At 38.1% G+C, this 23,630-nt stretch overlaps 1 protein-coding gene across 2 annotated transcripts in view; it reads left to right on the top strand.

Annotated features, from left to right (window-relative positions):
* Positions 1-23,630, top strand: part of Ccdc122 (coiled-coil domain containing 122) — a 71,144-nt gene that overhangs the window by 1,377 nt on the left and 46,137 nt on the right. For both annotated transcript variants that reach the window (XM_052190909.1, XM_052190908.1), the window contains exons 2-3: positions 11,395-11,487; positions 12,517-12,632. In XM_052190909.1, coding sequence (XP_052046869.1) covers positions 11,442-11,487; positions 12,517-12,632 — 162 coding nt within the window. In that variant the 5' untranslated portion in view covers positions 11,395-11,441. The remainder of the gene's footprint in view (positions 1-11,394; positions 11,488-12,516; positions 12,633-23,630) is intronic.

The raw sequence follows: 23,630 nt of genomic DNA, 5'->3' as shown, positions 1-23,630 counted from the left end.
GAGCTGAATTGCTCTCAGTTGCTCAATACTCTTCAAGCTTAAACGTAACCTTCCTGGAGGCCTGGCCGCCTCACGACGCAGAAGAGCTTCCTTGATATTTTCTGTACAAGAAGCCTTCACAGACACAGTCTGAACTCATAGCCAAGCAGTACACTGAGAAGGCTGGCTAAGCACTGAATCATACACTTTATAGGAGTGAAAGTTCTTATAGGTTATGGAGGTTTGGTCTATGTAAAGCTTTTTAAAAAGAAGACAAAGCTAAACAAGAAAATTTTCAACAAGTGTAGCATAGCATTGTAATTTTATTTTAATCTAGCAGATGCTCATGTGTCAATCAACTGAGAAAGTCCAGAGCCTTTTTGTATATGATCAATTTATTTTCCTCCACTGCATCTCTTGCATAAAGCATACACCTATCTCTAAACATAAAAGATTCCCCAATATTCTATTTCTTCAAGATGAAATAGTTTAAAGGCACCTTGAAGCCATCAGAATATAAGCTTACTCTTTGGAATCTTTTATAGTTATCTCATGCCCTTTACCGTGTCTTTAGAAATCATTAAACAGACTACAGAGAAGCAAAAAACTTTATTTCTATACTGTATAATTGGTTTATATCATATTTAATTAAGTTGTAAAGAGCATAGTATCAAGTAGAGCTGGCATGAACAGGTTTGACTACAAACATAATTTATGATATGGTTGTGTAGTTCAACTGGTAGAACCAAACCAGGACAACCACCTGAGAGTGGTTTCCTAACCATGCTCATCAGGCATGTTGTGGGAATTAACCACTTAGGACTTACAGAGGGAGCAGGAAAGGTGAGGTGGTTAGAAGCCAAGTGTCGGTAGGCTAAGAGTGTATACTCTATCTCTGTAGTTCAATTATTTGATGGTATGTCTTAGAGACAGTATTTAAGGGACTTTATTATTGAGGAAAACCCTTGGGAAATTTCTATATATTATACTATATTGTAAATCTTAAGAGATGGTAGAAATTTTGAAAGCTGTAATCAATTTTTAAAAATCTTTATTACCTTTATTTTGTGAATACTTTGTGTGTGTGTGTGTGTGTGTGTGTGTGAGAGAGAGAGAGAGAGAGAGAGAGAATTCATGCATGTGGCAATCAGATGACATCTTTCTTGAGTCAGTTCTCATCTCCACTGTGTGAATCTCAGAGACTGGATTCAGGCTATCAGGGTTAGCTTTATGCATCTTTATCCACTGAGCCACTTCACTGGCCTAAACAGCTATTTTTAAGCCATTTGAATAAAAGTTTTGTGTCTTTACAGAACAGACCATGTAACCTATACAAATCTCCATGTTAACAGCCTCTGTTAAGTTTGCTGGGGCTGCCAAAACAAATGACCACAAACTAAACAAAAATTTGATCTCCATCAAGTATAGAGACTAAATAGTAAATGAAGTGTTGCCACGACCTTGTATCATTTGAAGGTTTTTGTTCTTCTATCATTTCTTGTTCCCACCCCACCCCCACCCCAGACGGGGTTTCTCTGTGTAGCCCTGGCTGTCCTGGAACTCACTGGGTGGTCCAGGCTGGTCTCGAACTCAGAAATCCACCTGCCTCAGCCTCCCAAGTGCTGGGATTAAAGGCGTGCGCCGCCGCCACCACCACCTGGCCTATCATTTCTTAATTGAAAAAAATATTTTCATATATTTATATATGAAAAAAATATATATCAGATATAGTATGATAAACTTTTCCCCTTTCCTAACTCCTCCTAGATCTTCTCTTCCTACCCAACTCCAATTCCATATCCCTCTCTTTAAAAACAAGCACACACACACACACACACACACACACACATACACACACAAACACACTCACAAAAACTCAAAATTGAAAACCAAAGACCAGTAAGGGAAAAAAAAAAGCCACAAACGAAGCTATATGAGACCAAAGAAACCCTGAGTTTGTTTTATGTTGACATCTTCTGCTGGTCGTGGACCTGTCCTGAAGTGTGGTTGAAATGCCCAGTGAGACTCCATAGAAGACTGATTTTTCCTTTGCAAGCAGGTACCAATCTGAGACAGTTCTTGGTGAGACATAGAATCCCATGTCAACTTTCCATTCTCAGAGCTGAGCCCCTAGCTGTCTTGAAATCTTGCAGGGCTTGTGCCTGCTGCCAGAGTCTTCGTGAGTTTACGTGTGCATCACTCCTGTTGAGTCTGAAAGGCTTTGCTTCTTATGTGTCATTCATTCCCCCTGGCTCTCACGGTCTCTGCCTCCTCTTGCACATAGGCTCCTGAGCACTGAGGGAAGAGTTTGATCAAGACATCCCATTTGGGAGTGAGTGCTCCAATATTTCTTACCATGTACATTGTCTAGTTGTCGGTCTCTCTGTATTAGATCCCGTTTATTCTAAGAACCAGCTTCATAGCTAAGTACAGATCTATAGGTATGTCAGAAGATTATTAGAAGTCATTTTATTGCTATGCTCCTTTGGGTGAACAGTAGTATTTGGTTTTCCCCTAGATCATTGGCCTATCCAATCTCAGGTTCTTGGCCACCCTAGCTGTATCAGGCATAAATTCCATCTCACAAAGTGATTAGTTACTGCCACATTTCTGTCACTCTTGTAACAGCATAGGCAGGTCACCGTTGTAGGTTGCATAGTTCATAACTGGGTTGTGATTACCTTTCTCCTCTGGTAGGATGCAGATTACCGTCTAGTACTAGTCAGTGCCTTTAGTAGGCACCTGCTTGACCTTCTCTGTTTGCTGAGCTCAAAAGTGTTGACTGCACCCATAGTGTCTTCCCATCAGCTCGTGGGGACCAACCTGAGATGTTTGGGGTTCCTTTGGCCAGTGACTCAACTAATTGATGACACTAGAAGTTTCACTTGATAACATAAGACACCTAGTTGGGACATTCTCTTCCTCATTATTTGAAGATTCCGTTTATGTTTTTTCATATATGTATATAAAGCACATACATATTACATTATATGTACATATATAAAATGTATATGTATTACATAATACAGACATTCCTAAAATAGTTTCTTCAGTTACTTGTTTCAGTATTGACCTTCAAGTGGCCTTTAGTGTTAGTTGGTCCTCCCCATCTTCCATCAGTTACCCATCTCTTCCATACCTCTCTATTTAATCCTCTCATCCAGTCTCCCCTTCACATCTATCCTTAATAATAAATTCTATTTCTCCTTCCTTGGGATAACCTCTCTCCCAGTCCCTTGGCTTAGTAATTAACCTCTGCGGTTATATTAATTATAGCACACATATTGAAGGCTTAAAAGCTAAAGCTATTAAGAGAAAACATACAAGCAATATTTGGGTTGTGGCAAGTTACATGAAGTTTTGTTTGGTTTTTGGTTTGGTTTTGTCTTTATTTAGCTCCATCCATTTACCTGCAATTTTCTTAATTTTGTTTTGTTTTTCTGTTTTTTAAGTAACGTCTAAACATCCCATTGTGTAAATGTCCCACATTTCATTATCCATTCCTTATTTGATGGGCTTCTAGGCTGGTTGCAATGCCTGGCTGTTATGACTAGAGCAGCAGTGGACATGGAGGAGCAAGCATTTGTGTAGTAGGATGTAGAGTCCTTTGGGCATGTGCCCAAGAGCGCTGTAGCTAGGCATATATACACAGCATCGAAGCAGACTAATTTCCAGCTTTCTGAGAAAGTCATGCTGATTTCCATAGTGGCTGTGCGAGTTTACACTCCCGCAAACAATGACTAAGTGTTCCCCTTTCCCCACATCCTCCCAGCGTAAGCTGTCCTTTGCTTTATTGATCTTGGCCATTCTGACTTATATAAGATGAAATCACAAAGTAGCTTTAATTTACATTTTCCTGGTGGCTAAGGATATTGAACATTTGTTTAAGTGTTTCTTAGCTCTTTTATCATTTGAGAAGTTTCGGATTAGTTCTGAACCTCATTTTTAATTGGGTCATCTCTTTTCTTAATGCTGAGTTTTTTATTCTTTATATATTTTAGATGTTATCCCACTATCAGATATATGGCTGATAAAAATCTGTTTCCATTACATGGCCTGCCGCTTTGCCAGAATGATGGTGTCCTTTGGCAAAGAGAAGCTTCTCGGCTTCATGAGGTTCCATTCAATAATTGTTCCCACCGCCTGTCTGCACTGTCAGTTCCGTTCAGAAAGTCTGTCCTGTGCTGATGAGGTCAAACCTACTGCCCACTTTCTATTCTCAGATATTCAAGGTATCTGGTCTTATGTTGAGGTCCTTGATCAGTTTGGAGTTGAGTTTTGTGCAGGTGATAAATATGGGTCTATTAGGACTATTCTACATCTAGTTTGATCAACACCATTTGTTGAAGATGCTGTCTTTCTCCAGTTTATATTTTTGGGTTCTTTGTAAAAACTGGGGTGTCCATAAATGTATGTACTTATGTTTGGGTCTTCAATTCTATTCCATTGATCAACATGGATACATGTTTTTGTGTGCTGTTTTTATTGCTATAGAGCTTTGGTACAACTTAAAATCTGATATGGTGATACAATCAACAGTCCTTATATTATTCAGGACTGTTTTAGCTATCCTGGGCTTTTTTGTCTCTTTATGGAGGTAATTTTTTTCAGTTGATGTGAAGAATTATGATGGAATTTAGATGGGAATTTTGGTCAATCTGTAGATTGTTTTTGGTATTTTATAATTTTCTTTTTTTCTCCTTCCTTCCTTCCTTCCTTCCTTCCTTGCTTCCTTCCTTCCTTCCTTCCTTCCTTCCTTCCTTCCTTCCTTCCTTCCTTCTTTCTTTCTTTCTTTCTTTCTTTCTTTCTTTCTCTCGTGGTTCTTTGGTCAGTTATCAGGGTAATAGTGGCCATATAAAAAGAATTAGGAAACGTTCCTTCAATTTTTATTTTGTGAAATACTCTGAGGAGAAGTACTAGCAGTAATTCTTTCAAGTACTGGTAGAATTCTGAGCTGAATCCATCTTTATAGCCTTTCTTTCTTTGTCATTTTTTTTTTTTTGTGGTTTGGTTTTTTGTTTTGTTTTGGTTTTGGTTGAGAGGCTTTTAATTTCTGCTTCTACTTCAATGGGGATATGGATCTGTTTAAAATGCTTCATGATGTAACTTGGGTGGTTGCTGTATAACAAGAAATTCATTCGCCTAGTATATTTTTTTAGGTTTTCTGGTTTGGTAGAATACAGATTTTTATTTTTAGTATATCTTTATGATTATCTGGACTTCCTCAGTGTCTGTTGTAATGTCTCCTCTTGCATATTTAATTTGTATCTTTGGTCTGTGTCTTTCAGTTAATTTGGTTAAGGGGTTTCCAATTTTACATATTTTCTCAAAGAGCTAATTTTTTTTTGTTTTATTGATTGTGATTTTGTTGTGGTTATTTGTTTCTATTTCACTGATTTCAACCCTGAGTTTGGTTATTTCTTACTATCTATCTACTCTTTTCAAGGTGTTGTTTTCTCTTACTATTCTAGAGCTTTCAGGTGTGCTGGTAAGCTACTAATATTGGTCTCTTCAACGTTTTTGGAGTAAGCATTGAGGACTATGAACTTGTCTCCCAGACCTGCCTTCATTGTGCTCCATAGGTTCGAATGTGTAGTATTTTCATTAGCATTCAATTCTAAAGTGCTTTTAATTTCCTTCTTCATTTCTGTCTTTACCCATTTTTTTATTCAGTAGTGAGTTATATATGTTTCCTTTGATGAGTATATAGTATCCTTCCCTCTCCTGATCAGTTTGGGTTTGAAGTTTATTTTGTCAGATATTAAAAGGGTATGTCTACTTGATTTTTGGTCCATTTGTGTGGGATACCTTATTCCATCCTTTTATCCTAAGGTAATATCTGTCTTTGATGGCTAAGTGTTTCTTAAATACAATAGAAAGATCCTATTTTCTAATCCAGTTAGTCTGTGACTTTTTATTGAAGAATTTATACTATTAATATTGATTTATCAATAATCTGTGTTTGTTTTGTTGTTATGATGTGTGGTTTTTCTCCTCTCTTAGTGTTTTGATATTGGGTTTTTTTTGTGGTTTTAGATGTAATTAATATCTTTAGACTGAAGATTTCCTTCTAGTGCCTTCTATATGCTGTTGGTAAAAGTTGCTTAAATTTTGTTTTATCATGGAATGTTTTTCTTTCTCTGTTGATTGTGACTGACATTTTTGTTGGGTGTAGTAGTCTGGGACAGACTTACTATGATTCTTGGTATAGATTTATGTAATTCTAATGAAATATCAGTAGATGGCAGCAGATTGTTTGCTTTTCTTCTTTTTCTTTTTTTCTTTTTTATGTTCTACCATAGAGATCTAGGAGAAAAACAACAAAGAAAACAACAATAAAAAATCCAACTCAATCTTTTTCATTGTTTTTAAAAGAATAGTTAGTTATTAAATTTTATGTAAGAATTCCTCAACTGATGCTGATTTGGAAATAAAGATAAAAAATTACCAGTTATTTTCTTATCATATGAATCTAGTTTTCTGCCTTCTTTATATGTCACCAAATATTTGAGGGAGTACAAAACAAGTAGAATGCTATTTACCTCCATAGAATATCATCTAAGGGGAAATAGAGGAAAATGATGAAAAGCGTAAGAACAAAAGGTTGTTTTTGAATAACCTTTTTCAACTTGTTTTGAACTTGCTGAATGCTTTACCTAATAAGTTAGTGAATGGTACTACCTAGATTTCAAATGAGCTCCGTCTCACTGTAGACTTTAAAATGTTATCTAGCAGAGTACATAGAGAAACAATATATTAAAAAGAGAGAGTCATGTCTACCTAGATATGCCTTCTTTTTTAAGAAGATGGCATCTAAATTAGAGTTGAATTGAACAGTTGACTATATTATGGACATGATCAGAACTATCTCAAGAAACATTATTATGTCAAAATATGGTGAAGTAGAAACAGACAGACAGATTGATTGATTATGGGTCTGCACATATAATGTGCCAGGCATTTCTCAGTCTCTATGCTTTCAAAGTTTGTATTGGCTGAAGGATATAAAAACATGTACAAAAGATGCCAGTGGTGATCAGTGCTATATGAACAATAGAGTTGGAAAGATGGCTCAGTCAGTAAAGTGTTTGCATACATCAAGACCTAAGTCAGTTCCCCCAAAGCCCACATAGGAAAGCCAGGCAGAGTGGTACACACCTGTAATGTGACTCTAGGAAGGCAGAGATAGAACGTCCTGGAACGTGTTGGCAAGCCAGTCTAGCCTAACTAGATTCAGTGGGAGAGTTTATCTCCAAACAAAAAAAGATGTAGAAAGTTATTGAGAAAGACATTCACTCAAGGTCTACCTACCTCTGCCTCTACCTACATGTGCACACATACACACACACACACACACACAGAGAGAGAGGGGGGAGAGAGAGAGAGAGAGAGAGAGAGAGAGAGAGAGAGAGAGAGAGAGAGAGAGAGAGAGAGAGAAAATATGAGGAGACCAGAACAAGAAAACAAATGAAAGAATAAGATTCCCTGTTAACACAGTTAAGGGAAAATTGGATTCCAATATAACTTAAAGGTGAGCAGTAAGGTTTTGTTGTTGTTGTTTTAAAAGGTTTGTCTATTTATTTATTATATGTATATGAGTACACTGTATCTGTCTTCAGACAAACCAGAAGATGGCATTGGATCCCATTACAGATGGCTGTGAGTCACCATGTGGTTTCTGGGAATTGAACTCAGTACCTCTTCTCTGGAAGAGCAGCCAGTGCCTTTAATGACCGAGCCATCTCTTCAGCCCTAACCAATACATTTAAAAATAAGAACTGTATCATTTAAAGGAAGAAAAAATAAACAAGATTCTAGTTTGTCCGTTGGGTGAGACACAGCTCTGGCCTTGGATAGTCTACTTGTGGTTTATCTTTAAGGATTTCCCAAAGGGGCAATGAACTCCAACTCTGAACTTGCTTTTTCTTTCCAAATCCAGTTAAATTGCCCCAAGATCTCCATCTTTCTGGAGACTTCTGTGATAATTACCTAGTATTTGTGTCCTGAACAATAATGAACTTGTAATTTATTGAGATATGGAATGCTGGAGGGGACAAAGAGATGAGGAGCTTAAAAATAGAAATGCCTATTTAAAATTCAAATGGAGATATAAAGTAGGGAGTCTAATTGAGTTTATAGGATGTTCAGGGTAGAGATGTAGATTTAGGAATTTGCAGCCTTATACTAGGTGATCTTAGAGCATTGACCTGGAGGGCATCCTGTATTAGGAGGAACAGAAGAGGCAAGTTAAGATGAGTGCTAGGGCACTCTATAAGGAGTGTAAAAGATGAAAAGAATCAGCAAAAGAGGCAAGGTATTGTGTTTTAGAAGAGGAACTCACGATCAAATGTGTCAAATGTTGTCAATGGGTCAAATGAAGGAAGATTGAACTGGGTCTTTGAATGTAGAAACATGGATGGCCTAGATACCGTGCAGAAGTGCATTAAAGGTGGCATGGTAGATACTTGAGTGGGCTCAAGAAGGATTAACGTAATGAAGAGGATAGCAAGTATCTTGGCTATGATGGGATTAAAGAAAGGGATTGATCACTGAAGGAGATCATGGCGTGACTGTGTGGTGGCATTCCTGTTAGTCAGGTTTGGGCAATGTGTATAACCAGATAAAGAAGGAAAGTATTTTGAGACTAAGGTCAAAGTAATGTCTTTGAGGATATACTACACCTGATGAAGAGGCGGTGTTTCTGGGTTTCACTTAAAGCAGAAACGGTAAAGCAAGCTTGGAGATTCTGCTGAAGGTGGAGCTTGAGTTTCAGGGAGCAAATAAGGATGAGTTGGGGCCTGTGCTTGCATCCATTTACGGCTGTACCAAGCTCAGTGGGGTACACCCTTACAGTCAGGACTGCTGGGAAAGGCTAAAGACTGAGTTAGGGTAGGCATGATGTATAATGTCCAGCCTTAGGCAGATTGTGCAGTGGCACTGGTTTGGAGGAAGGAGATTGGAGCTACTAGGAAAATAATTCACCTAACAGAAACTTACAGCATGAAATCGGCTTTCCTAGTCAAACATGCAAAGTAGGGTGCTGCTGCCACTATCTTGAAATAGTTCCTCAAATAGAAAAGTGGTGATAGTAGTGTGAATGGAAAAGAAGATGCTCTGTGGTAGGATGGGTGTGTGATGCCCGCAAAGACAGTATTCCCGGGTTCAAGCCCCCAGCACTAGGGCAAAAAGATTAACAATTTAATTTGATTCTGAAGTGATAAATAAGTGAAGATTCTACCCTATCAAAAGTAGTACTCTAACACAGCATTAAGAATATGAACTTTGGTACTGGAGAGAGGGCTCAGCGGTTAAGAGCATTAACTGCTCTTCCAGTGGTCCTGAATTCAATTCCCAGCAGCCATATGATGGCTCACAACCATCTGTAATGGAATTCAATGCCCTCTTCTGGTGTGTCTGAAGACAGCTACAATGTACTCAAATAAAACAAACAAACAAACAAACAAATAAATAAATAAATAAATAAATCTTTTTTAAAAAAGAATATGAACTTTGGTACCAAAATAAATGAATTCAAGTAATATCATTATAGCTATCTGACTATATACATTCCTTGATTTATTTGTACCTCAGTGGGCTTTTCTATAAATATCTACCTTATAGAGTCAGATGAATTCATATAGATAAAGAACTTAGAACCAAGAGCTGAATAAATAGTATTATATATATACTATTATTAATACTGATATACTATTATAATACTGAATTAATAGTATTATATATATATATAAATAGTATTATATATAATACTTAAAAAATCTGAAGTATATATACTATTATAATACTGAATTAATAGTATTATATATATATAAATAGTGTTATATATAATACTTAAAAAATCTGAAGTACTTAGTGTCCAGCACAAGTAGGCATGGAAAAAGTTCAGCACTGTAGTGAATGAAAGCATTGGGCTAAGTATAAAGTCTGCATGTTCAAGTCAGGTAGATAAAATGTAAAGTCTTTGACCACAGAACCTAACAAATAAGCTGGAGAATGTAATTGGATCCACCAATATTAATCTGAGGCAGTTCTGTGTGCAATGCGGGGAGGATATAGAGCAGAAGCATGACTATGGAATGGACTCAGAGCCAGGAAGACATCAGGAAGAACTTCCAAGTGAGATTTGAAGGAAGTGATTTGAAGACAAGAAAATATACAGATTCTGACGACCTGCTAGCCAAACTTTCAGGGCTCCTTCTGCTTGGCGTAAGATATTTCTACATAGTTTTCAATCTCCTTAACTAGGAAGTGATTTTGGTATTCTTTCTTTTTGTTTATTGAATAAATCTTAGTCATTTAAGTTTTAGTTTAGAAGGCATGTGTAATGTTCGTGTGGGGGTGGGGTGTGTTTGTGTGCGCACATATATGTGTGTGTGCATATGGGTGTGTATGTGTGTGTATATTGTGTTGTGTTATGTTGCATTTAATCCTTAGGAAAGATGCTTGGTGATTGCTGGAACTTCTCTGTGGATGTTTCCTCAAATGTGCTGAGTTTTAGGATAATGTTTCCTGGTTTTTTGTTTTAGTTTTTGTTGTTCTTTTTGTTTTGTCAGGCAAAGTTTGGAATCACTTTAGTATAGGTAAGATTTATAGCATCTATAAAAATCTTGGGCTTTTGCTAACATAGTCAACTGGCTAGAAAATTCTTCATGTACAAATGTTAAATAAAAGGTGATAACTTCTAATCTCAATGTAATTTGTTGACATTGAATCCATTTATTTCATCATAAGAACCTGTATTATTTCCTCTGGACAGGCAAATTCTGTTGCTGTTTTTCCTGAGAACTGCAACATTCTTGACACCTTGCCACTATTGTGTTAGTGTGATTCTTTCTTTTCCTTTTTGATGGAATAAAATCTCTGCCTTCATCTTATCATTTGCTCCTAAATAAAAGATAGACAAATTAGCTTCCAAACCTGCTTAGGACCAGGACCTGCCATGGTCAAAATAATACTGGACATACATTTTTATATGTTCTTGGAATCATTTCTTACATGTGTGGTTAAATCTATTTCAACACAGTACACATTCCTACTGCCAATCCATAATAACTACCCAACATAACATGTCATGTGTTTTGTGTGTGTGTGTGTGTGCACATACATCACACTTAAGATTATATTATAATATCTTTAATTATTACCTTGGCCCTGTGGGGTTTGAAGACACTGAAGATAAACAAAATAACTTCCTCAAGGTCCTAACTGCTGAAAAGCAAAGCCAAAACTGAAATATAATTTTTCTTACCTTCCTAAATCTCACTTCATTGTTGATAGTAATGGTGAACACTCCTTAATTATCCTTGTAATGTATTTAACAACTGTCATGATTATGAATACATGACAGGAAAAAAACAAAAATTGAAATATTATCAATATAGATATATTGTTTTATAGGCGAAAAGAAAGCAAGCCAATCCAGGGGAAAAATTACCAGACAAAGAATGTCAGGAGACACAGAAAGGAAGAATGAAGTCATTCCTACAAAAGGTAAGGAGGCGTCTTAGCTGAACAGATAAGGAAGCAATCTCCGTTCCACAGCTGGGTGCGCAGGAGCAGTGATGGATGGGAATGAAGGATCCTAGGGATAAAATTTGTAGCAAGTGAGAGGACAAGGACACAGTCATAGCTCATCAGGGTAGCACATAGAGGGCTCATAAGTTTTATATAACACTCAAGAGTAGGACTACACAACTAAGGACTACTGATAGTATATGTGTGTGGGGGTAGGTCTTCCCCATGGTAGAGTTTGTTATCTAATACCAAGTAGTCAGGCTTGAAAACATATGGGAAAGTTACATTATATAGACTGAGAAGATCGTACTTATACATTTAGTAATATGTGTGTGTGTCTATGTGTGTGTGTGTGTGTAACAAAAATTAAGAGGAAAAGGCCATAAATTTGAGAAAAAGAGCAAGAGAGGAACATGGGAGGTCTTGGAGAATGTTTGAGTTGTAATTTCTAAAAGCAAATGATTTTGGAAGTCAGGACCAGACATATTGAAAAATAATAAACTACAAGTGTTTTTCACTTACCTTGGTAGTACTGTAATTATATGTGCAAGAGGTCTAGATTAAGAAGTTAAGAAGCTGGGCAGTGGTGGCACACACCTGTAATCGCAGCACTCTGGGAGACAGAGGCAGGTGGATTTCTGAGTTCGAGGCCAGCCTGGTCTACAGAGAGAATTCCAGGACAGTCAGGGCTACACAGAAAAACCCTGTCTCAAAAAAACCAAATCCAAAAAACAAAAAACAAACAAACAAACAAAAAGAAGTTAAGAAAATCCCATTCACTCTGTCCTATAGAGAACTGGTAGCGCACTGAGGTGAGCAACCTTGCAGTGCCATTACTATTGCCTTGTTCTTGAGTTTCTTTGAAGCTTAAAAAAGGAGACTGTCAATCCTAAATTGAGTTATTTATAAGAAAAAAATCAATTTGTAATGAATTTATAGAAAGAAATATACTTTCTTAAAGTGTTTTCATTGAATTTTTATTACATACCGTTTTCTATTGTCTAGCTGTGGTCAAAGAAGACGTATCTTCATTAACGGATGCTGTCGAGCAAGTCGCAAGACAACAACAGTCACAAACATCAGAAATAGAAAGACATAAAACAATTCTGTTCCATTTGCAGGTAATTAATTTCATATCTTTTAAATGCCTTTTTTAGTGAACTATAATGTATGAAGAAATTACAGATGACAGTTCAGTCAGTGATGTGCTTGACACACTGTCAGCGTCTAGTGCATTGGGGTCCTGGGTAGAATCGCAGTAATCAGGACACAGGGGATGCAGAGTAACTGTGAACCACTGCATACTTTATTGAATTCTCCACCATCCTTTATAGGCAAGCAGTTTAAAGATTTCTCATAGCTTTTAATTCTCAATAGCTTCTGTTTCTCAAACAGTAGTTTATCTAGGTTTAAGGTGACCTGAACCTCCTTGCAGACTGAGAAATATGCCTGTAGTCTAACTCTTTTAAATGTTGCTTAGTTTAATTAAAACAAAAGATTTTTCTCATGAAAAAATGATCATGAAGGCCACTTCCTCAGGCATGCAGCTTACTTCGCAGAACATCAGAATTCTCTGCTGAGAAAGTAAGCTTTCTAGGACTAGAGTCCTAGTATGCTGGGATTCAGAGAGCCTTCAGTCACGGAGGAGCTAGCAGGCTGGGAGCAGTCACCTCAGGCCATTTCTTTATAACACACAAGCACGAGAACCTGAGTTTGTTAGCCAGGACCGGGGGTGTTGATGTGTGCCTTGGGGTGTGGAGAAAGGCCCATCCCTGTGGCTTACCACTAGCCTACTTGACAAGCTCTGAGCCACTGAGAGGCCCTGTCTCATGAAGTAAATAAAGTAGATGGCGCTTGAGGAAGAACACTAGAGGTTGTCATGTGGTTTTCACATTTATGTACACGCATACATGCATGTTCACAGACACAGGAGACACACAGACACAAATACAGAGGCGCGCGCGCACACACACACACACACACACACACACCAGCACCACCACAGTAGTCTATATGGATGATTTGGGTTTTTAGAATATCTTACACTCCCATTGACTTACACAGTGCCATTGCAGCTATATTGTCATAATGGCTGTAGTGTAAGTACATAAAATCCAACACATCACATAGAATCATTTAAATTCATCCTTGTGGTGTTGCCTCCATAAAACCACACATTGAAGAAGCCAGTAAAACCATGTAAGCCAGGCAAGCCAGGCATTTGAACAATTAGTTGTCAGTGAATACTTCGAGTAGCTTTTCTCTATGTTCTTTCCTCTTCATGATGATCTCTCATTCTGCAAGGAACATGGGAGACATCTTGGGCTTGCATGAAGCAAAATTGAACATAACTACATTCTGTGAATGTGACTAGAAAAAGCAAAGCATGTTTGTAAAGACATTATTAATAGATCTTAGAAACAAAGAGCAGGCTCTGGAGTTGAGCTGCCCTGCTCTCAAGGTTAGATTTGCATATTTAGCTCTACAATTGAATTTGCCATTGCCTCTTCCTTTTCTTTTGTAAACCAGAGAGGATAACTAAGGGGTGACTGTAAGGGCTTGTCTTAAAGCAGACTTGTAATTCTATGAGAGGTGTCATTTGGGGGACACAGTGGACAGTAGGACTTGATTTTGACATTTACTTAAGTATTAACATATTCATAGATATACAATGGTAATGATTTTGTTAATGTAGTATAGATTGTTATAAATATTCTCCTTATTTTAGTCACTCCTAAAAATATATTTGAAAAATTAGGATATAATACAAAGCAATGTCTTAGATTTCTAGAAAGAATTTCTTAAAACAACTTTTTAAGATAAAATTTCAGACATTTTTTTATTTATGCCAAGAACCTATTTTTAAGTAAAAATTTTACAAAACATTGTGTTTTCTCTTGCACTGCTCATGCCCTATTGAGAGGAAGACAAAAAAAATCAAACAAATAATTGCATGACACATGGCTTCATCAACATTAGAAAACTAGAGAAGTGATCTTTCAAAGTCACATTGTAAAGGGCAGCTGGAGTATTGACTACCCAGGACAAGTTTATAGAGAGAGGGGTTGGGGGATAAGATTCCAGAGAGTCCATCCAGGCTTGACAGCACTGGGGCATTCACAGCACTCGAGGTACTTGGGAAATAGCATAGATAGCATAGAGAAGGTTTTGAGAAATGGTGGAAGCTATACACAGTAATAAGAGACTTATATTTTATTCTGAGTTGTTAAGATCCACATGGATTTTAAAGCAAAGATTCAACTAAAAGCTTTGTTATAGAAAGAGAATTTTAGATTCTATTAAAAAATACTTGTTTCAACATCTATTTGTGGAAAAAGCTTACAGCACATTAGGAATAAATGACAATTTCCTCAATCTAAAGGAAAAGAACATCTGTGTAGGAACAACCATATGCCTGAGGCTGAGATGCTGAGTGTTTCCCTCTAGTGATCAGGAACAAAGCGAGAAGTTTGCTTTTGTTTTATTCAAAGTGGTATCAGTATTCAAAGCAAGAATTGTAAGGAGAAGAAATAGAATGTATCCAGATAGGATGAAATAAACTTTTAAAAAAGTTATGCTTGGTATAGTTACATTCAGAAAAATGCTGAAGAATACTGAAAAGGCTATTAATATGAATAAATGGGCATTAAAAGTAATAGAATACTAAGATTAATATTTAAAAACTATATGTATATCTATTTATGGTCAAGAAATTATCAGGAATTAAGAAAAAATAAAACCACCATTTACAATGGTACCAAAACTGTGCTGTTAAGAAGAGATGAGCTTGGCAAATGGTCAAAACAAGCCACGCATAGATGAGAAAAGTTAAAGAATTAAAAAACATAAAGGTATACCATTTTCATAAATCATTAAAATGTTAGCTCTCGTATTTTATTTATTTTACCCATATCGTAAAAACAATCTCAAGCAAAAATTCTACTTTGGTTTTGTTTTGTAACCAGTTGATCCTAAAGTTGGGTAGAAAGACAAAGACCTTAAAAATGGCCAAACTGATAAAGAACAGTGTTAGAATTCTTATACTGTCTGGACTACTTTCTAGCACCGAGCCAATTTTCTAATTCTCCAAATGTTATCTAGATCTAAACAATCTGGTTTAATTCTGACTCTGCCTGATGTTAGCATCAGCCCTCACTTATACACATTAACCTTTACACATATAGTGATAATAGATGGTAGATAGATTTATACATAGATAGATAGATAGATAGATAGATAGATAGATAGATAGATAGATAAAAATTTAAAACACAAAATTTATTGAATTGCAAAATGTAAAGATTTGGAATTTACTGACCTTGTTTTATCTTAATGAAATAGGACAGAGGGAGAAAAGGAGAAGTAGTGGTAACAGTATATTTCTAGTTTAAGGGTGGAAATAGACCAAAGAAAATGCTAACACTAGTAAAAAATTGTACTCTATTACATTAGTTTAAGGAAGAAAAGAGGTGGCCTAACTGGGAGAAATGTGTCTTCATATACCAAGTTAACATGCTATTATCATTGATAACTTGATTGTGGCCAACAGCCATTTTATATCTATATCTATATCTATATCTATATCTATATCTATCTATATATATCTTATGTAAGTGTCTATATATGTATCTATCATTTTATAAACATTTATTGAGCTGCTGCTTTGTGACAGGCACTCTCTTAAGAGGAAGATGATGATCAATAAGATAGAGTTCTTGTAGTCACAATGCTTACTTTCTAGTTAGAGGAGGAAAACAGTTAAAGGAGAAATACAGCTGATGTGTTACAAAGGAAATTTGATAGGGTAATTAATACGTTGAGAGTAATGGGAAGACTATGAGTAGTTACTTCTTGTTTTGATTTAACCAAGGCCGTCCTGAGAAATAAGAATAGCTGAGTGTGAATAGTAAGGGGTGGAAGATTTTAAACAATTTTTGTTTATTATGATTGCATGTTTATATGACATGTGGATTCTGGCACACATATGCTACAGTGTAGGTACAGAGGTCAGAGAATAACTTGGTTGAAGTTGCCTGTCATCTTACAAATGAATTCATGTTGTCATGTAAAAAGTAAGCTTTTGCTGGCCTGGGGCAGAAAATTTTGTGGTAGATGGATCAACAGTTAAAAATGTCCTTCAGTGGGAAGGAACTGGGCATAATGAGTAAGTCAAAGGATGCCGGGAGACAAGTGTGCAGTGCATGGGTAGAGAGGCAGCACAGGGTGTAGGGCCAAGGCATACGTGGCTTTCTAAGGCATTTCAGGGATCTGAATTGTGCCATTAATATGACAGGACACCATGAGAGGAGCTCGAGCAGGGAGGCATGTCACATGCTTTATGTTTTAACAAATTTCTTCTTTCTACACATGGGACATAATTGATGAAGAAGGGCAAAGTGGAAATAAGGTGAGTTAGAAGGCAGAGTGCACCATATATGACAAAGATTTGTCAGAAATGCATGTGAGGTATCTATGTATCTGTTTGTTTGTTTGTTATTGGTGCTGGGGATGGAACCCAGAGCCTAACGTACATTATACAAATGGCCTACCACTCAGCTTCATCCTATCCCTAAAGTTTAGATTTATGTTAATGTGTCAGTCATGATCGTTTTTTGAAAATAGGTTGTGAAGGTAAAGAGAAAGACTGAGGAATGACCTCTCAGCTCTTGACTATCTGGGTACAAACTGTACTGGAGGACTGTGGGGTGGGCACTTGTGCTGTGTACTTGCTGAATATGGTGGCTCTGCCTGGGAAGCATCCAAGGAGTCTCACAGAGAAGACTTGGAGTTGGAGGTCACTGGCCCACTATAATGCCATCCTTCCAGTTGATTTAAAGGGAATAAGGGTAGATAGGGACAGCCAAGAAGGTTGATGAGTGTCCGGCAGTTGTTTAAATGTGACTTGATGTGGAATTCGATAAACAGTTAAATTCAGAAATAAACAAAAAGGATATAGATTAAGCAAAATAAAGATTGTGTCTCAAGGTGGGTCCTGTCACCTACGTTTGTGATATCAGGCTGTGCTAATGTGTACTTTTGGTCTCAACTCTTTGTCTATCTGTATAAATACACACTGTAAAATATAGACCCTCTAGTTATCTTTCTCTTTCAGAATTCAGATAATTGCGACCCACAGTTGATTAGCGTGGGCTGTGACCTCATGGATCTTAAAACTAATTCTTTTGTCTACCTCCCATTTGTAGCTGTGATGCCTGGGCCCCTGGGCCTGGATCCTGAGATGCAGGCCAACCTTGAATTACACCATTGTATTTATCAGTGTTTTCCTAACTTACAGCATGCAGGCCAGGACAAGTCAGACCAGGTCATATGGCGCAGGGCATTCCCATTTCCTACTCTCTACCTCTCCTTAAAAATCTTCCTTTGTTCTCGGGATCTGAAGGGAACTGGGTTCTCTGCAGGCTCCCACATGCTTTCAGAGCACTTCCATGGCTGTCTATGGGTGTGATGCTATAACTCTCCTGATGGTCTCCTACTTTAAGTCCCTCATCATGGCTGAAACTGCCCACAGTTACATTGAACGGGTTACCTAGAAGGGAAGCTGGGCTGTATGGGAAGGTGGCAAAAAGAGATGGAGACCAAGACGACACCTGCTAGTCAAGGTCTGAAAGTTTAATGGAGGACTCCAAATATATAGGCAGTGGTGGGGGTCGGGGGAAGGGGACCCTTTCCCCAAAGGCTGGAAGCTTCTCAGTCAGTTGCTCTGCAGGTGGCTAGTGTTTCTCAGGAAACTGCAGGTCCTTGAAGAACAATGGGCTTCACCTTGGTCTGAGCACTCCACCAGTGGAGGGGATTATGGCTAACACAGGAGTTCTCACTCAAAGGCTGGGAGAGGAACTTCACAATGATTGATGTCAAGTTCCTGTCAGGTGGCATGGCACCCCAATAAGGCTCTCTACTCATGGCTGTCTATGACCATGAACCTGTGACTCTCCTAATAAGGCTCATTCTAAAGAGCAAACTCATGTTAGCTTTTTTCAATGAACCTGTTTTCTTTTATAATTTATGATCGTTATTATGTATTCTCATTGTGTTGGACACATTTCCATCCCGTGAGCCTGGCTTTGGTCATATGACTAGAGTGTAGCCCAAGTGAGTCAAGCAAAGGCTTAGGAAAGTTCTTACATAGTCATACTTGCACTTTTCTGTATTTGTTGTTGTGAGAAGGACATATCTCTGCAGCTTAATGTATATAAGACAAAACTAAGACACCCCAGCCAGGCCAATGAAAACCAGCCTAAATGGTCTTCAACCAGCCAACACTCATTTAAAACAAAAATCAGTCATTTCCTTCACCCACTCCTCTGTACTCTACCTCTTCCCCCTCAAGTGGCTTCTTCTCTTCCCCAGTCAGTCTACATTTCTGCTTTCTCTTTACATGTATTTCATTTTCTTCTCTATTTCCCACCTCTCTTAGGATATCTTCTTCCTCTCTCATGATCCTCTTTCTGCTTTCATAACCCCCCAGGCTCCCCACAAACACGCATACACGCACGCAATGCACATACCCATTGCACATACATACTTTCTCCTCATATGAGAGAAAAATGTGTCTTGTCTTTCTGAAACTAGTTTATTTTACTCAATACAATGGTTTCCAGTTGCATACATTTTCCTGAAATGTCATGATTAACTTTTTCTGTGTTGCTGCATAAAATTCTCTTGTGTGTATGTATTTGTACTCTATGTTTCATCTAGTTACCTGATAGACATCTAGGCTGGTTCCATTTCATGACTATTGAGGTAAGTATAGCTCTAAACATGAATGTGTAATTTAGATTACTTCAGATATGGACAGAAGAGTGGTGTATCTGGTTCATGTCATAACTGTATTGGCAGTGACATTTCAGAACTACACACTGACTCTAGAGTGGCTGTACAAGTTGATATTTACCTTAGCAGAGAATAAACTTTCATCTTTCCCTGTGTCCTCCCCAGCATTTGTTTTTGTTTCACTGTTCAGAACAATTCTGACCGAGATGATATGGAAGTCAAAAGAAATACTCATTTGCACCTTGCTGATGACTAGTGATGGCCATCTGTATTTCTTGTTTAGAGAACTGTCTACTCATGTCATAGACCCATTTATTGATTTGGGTTTTTGATATTTAATGTTCTCAATTCTTTATATGTCTTCAACATTATCCTCGTCTGATGTCGAGTTGGAAAAGATTATTTTCCCCATTCTGTTTGTTGACAGCCATTTCCTATGCACTGCAGAAGCATTTTAATTTCATTCAGTCTCCTGTCAATTCCTAGAATTATTTCCTAGGTTACTAGAAACCTAGTCAGAAAAATCCTTGTCTATGCCTATATCCTTCTCTCTGTGTGTGTGTGTGTGTGTGTGTGTGTGTGTGTGTGTGTGTATGTGTGTGTGTGTGTGTATCAAGGGGTGTAGATGCATGTATAGATGCATATGTGCGAGTCCATGCATGTGTACACATATACACATGGTAACCAGAAGTCAACATCAGTTATCTTCCCACAATAATTTTTTTTCCTTATATTTTGAGGCAGGGTCCCTGTACTGGCTGGTTTTGTTTGTCAACTTGACATAGGCTGGAGTTATCATAGAGAAAGGAGTTTCAGTTGGGGAAGTGTCTCCATGAGATCCAACTGTGAGGCATTTTCTCAATTAGTGATCAGGGGGGAGGGCCCCTTGTGAGTGGTACCACTTTTGGGCTGGTAATCTTGGGTTCTATAAGAGAGCAGGCTGAGCAAGCCAGGAAAAGCAAGCCAGTAAGGAACATCTCTCCATGGCCTCTGCATCAGCTCTGCTTTCAACCCTGCTTGAATTCGAGTCCTGACTTCCTTTTGTGATGAACTGCAATGGAGAAGTGTAAGCTGAATAAACCCTTTCCTTCCCAACTTGCTTTTTGGTCATGATGCTTCTGCAGGAATAGAAACTCTGACTAAGACAAATTGGTACCAGCATAGTGGGGTATTCCTGTGATAACCTGACCATGTTTTGGGGAGGACCGTGGAAGGACTTTGGAATTTTGGGCTAGATGATCCATTCAATATTAAGAGCTCGGTGGAAAGTTCTGTAGGAGCTTGGAAGACAATGTTAAGAACAGTGCAAAAAATCAGTAGCTTTTATATATTCAAAGGATAAGCAGACTGAGAAAGAAATTAGGGAAATGACCCCCTTCACAATAGCTACAAACAACATAAAGTATCTTGGGGTGACTCTAACCAAACAAGTGAAAGACCTATATGACAAGAACTTCAGATCTCTGAAGAAGGAAATCGAAGAAGATCTCAGGAAATGGAAAAACCTTCCATGCTCGTGGATTGGCAGGATTAATATAGTTAAAATGGCCATCTTGCCAAAGGCAATCTACAAATTCAATGCTATTCCCATAAAAATCCCAACCCAGTTCTTCATAGAGCTAGAAAGAGCAATTCTCAAATTCATCTGGAATAACAAAAAACCCAGGATAGCTAAAACTATTCTCAACAGTAAAAGAACTTCAGGGGGATTCAATATCCCAGACTTTAAACTCTACTACAGAGCAATAGTGATAAAAACTGTATGGTATTGGCACAATATCAGGCAAGCGGATCAATGGAATAGGATTGAAGACCCAGAAATGAACCAACACACCTATGGTCACTTGGTCTTCGACAAAGGGGCTGAAAGCATCCAGTGGAAAAAAGATAGTCTTTTCAACAAATGGTGCTGGTTCAATTGGAGGTCAGCATGCAGAAGAATGCGCATCAATCCATTCTTATCTCCTTGTACCAAGCTTAACTCCAAATGGATCAAGGACCTCCACATAAAACCTGACACACTGAAACTAATTGAAAAAACTGGGGAAGACCCTGGAGGGCATGGGCACAGGGGGAAAGTTCCTGAATAGAACACCAATAGCTTATGCTCTAAGATCAAGAATTGACAAATGGGACCTCATAAAACTACAAAGTTTCTGTAAGGCAAAGGATACCGTCAAAAGGACAAAACGTCAACCAACAGACTGGGAAAGAATCTTCTCCAACCCTAAATCCGACAGAGGGCTAATATCTAATATATACAAAGAACTCAAGAAACTAGAACCCAGAGATCCAAATAACCCCATTAAAAAGTGGGGTATGGAGCTAAACAAAGAATTTTCACATGAAGAACTTCGGAGAGCTGAGAAACACCTTAAGAAATGTTCAACATCATTAATTATTAGGGAAATGCAAATCAAAACAACCCTGAGATTTCACCTCACACCAGTCAGAATGGCTAAGGTCAAAAATTCAGGAGACAGCAGGTGTTGGCGAGGATGTGGAGAAAGAGGAACACTCCTCCACTGCTGGTGGGATTGCAAGATGGTGCAACCACTTTGGAAATCAGTCTGGTGGTTCCTCAGAAAACTGGGCATGTCACTTCCTGAGGACCCTGTTATACTACTACTGGACATATATCCAGAGGATTCTTCAGCATGCAATAAGGACACATGCTCCACTATGTTCATAGCAGCCCTATTTGTAATAGCCAGAAGCTGGAAAGAACCTAGATGTCCTTCAACGGAGGAATGGATACAAAAAATGTGGTATATTTATACAATGGAGTACTATTCAGCCATTAGAAACAATGAATTCATGAAATTCTTTTTTTTTTATTCGATATAATTTATTTACATTTCAAATGATTTCCCCTTTTCTAGCCCCCCCCACTCCCCGAAAGTCCCGCAAACCCCCTTCTCTTCCCCTGTCCTCCCACCCACCCCTTCCCACTTCCCCGTTCTGGTTTTGCTGAATACTGTTTCACTGAGTCTTTCCAGAACCAGGGGCCACTCCTCCTTTCTTCTTGTACCTCATTTGATGTGTGGATTATGTTTTGGGTATTCCAGTTTTCTAGGTTAATATCCACTTATTAGTGAGTGCATACCATGATTCACCTTTTGAGTCTGGGTTATCTCACTTAGTATGATATTCTCTAGCTCCATCCATTTGCCTAAGAATTTCATAAATTCATTGTTTCTAATGGCTGAATAGTACTCCATTGTGTAGATATACCACATTTTTTGCATCCACTCTTCTGTTGAGGGATACCTGGGTTCTTTCCAGCATCTGGCAATTACAAATAGGGCTGCTATGAACATAGTAGAACATGTATCCTTATTACATGGTGGGGAGTCTTCTGGGTATATGCCCAGGAGTGGTATAGCAGGATCTTCTGGAAGTAAGGTACCCAGTTTTCGGAGGAACGGCCAGACTGATTTCCAGAGTGGTTGTACCAATTTGCAACCCCACCAGCAGTGGAGGAGTGTTCCTCTTTCTCCACACCCTCTCCAACACCTGCTGTCTCCTGAATTTTTAATCTTAGCCATTCTGACTGGTGTAAGATGAAATCTTAGGGTTGTTTTGATTTGCATTTCCCTAATGACTAATGAAGTTGAGCATTTTTTAAGATGTTTCTCCGCCATCCGAAGTTCTTCAGGTGAGAATTCTTTGTTTAACTCTGTACCCCATTTTTTAATAGGGTTGTTTGGTTTTCTGGAGTCTAACTTCTTGAGTTCTTTATATATATTGGATATTAGCCCTCTATCTGATGTAGGATTGGTGAAGATTTTTTCCCAATTTGTTGGTTGCCGATTTGTCCTCTTGATGGTGTCCTTTGCCTTACAGAAACTTTGTAATTTTATGAGGTCCCATTTGTCAATTCTTGCTCTTAGAGCATACGCTATTGGTGTTCTGTTCAGAAACTTTCTCCCTGTACCGATGTCCTCAAGGGTCTTCCCCAATTTCTTTTCTATTAGCTTCAGAGTGTCTGGCTTTATGTGGAGGTCCTTGATCCATTTGGATTTGAGCTTAGTACAAGGAGACAAGGATGGATCAATTCGCATTCTTCTGCATGCTGACCTCCAGTTTAACCAGCACCATTTGTTGAAAAGGCTATCTTTTTTCCATTGGATGTTTTCAGCCTCTTTGTCGAGGATCAAGTGGCCATAGGTGTGTGGGTTCATTTCTGGATCTTCAATCCTGTTCCATTGATCCTCCTGCCTGTCACTGTACCAATACCATGCAGTTTTTAACACTATTGCTCTGTAGTATTGCTTGAGGTCAGGGATACTGATTCCCCCAGATTTTCTTTTGTTGCTGAGAATAGT

This window comes from Apodemus sylvaticus, chromosome 8, assembly GCF_947179515.1.
Source record: "Apodemus sylvaticus chromosome 8, mApoSyl1.1, whole genome shotgun sequence".
Classification (NCBI taxonomy): Eukaryota; Metazoa; Chordata; class Mammalia; order Rodentia; family Muridae; genus Apodemus; species Apodemus sylvaticus.
This window is presented reverse-complemented; position numbering and strand designations above follow the sequence as displayed.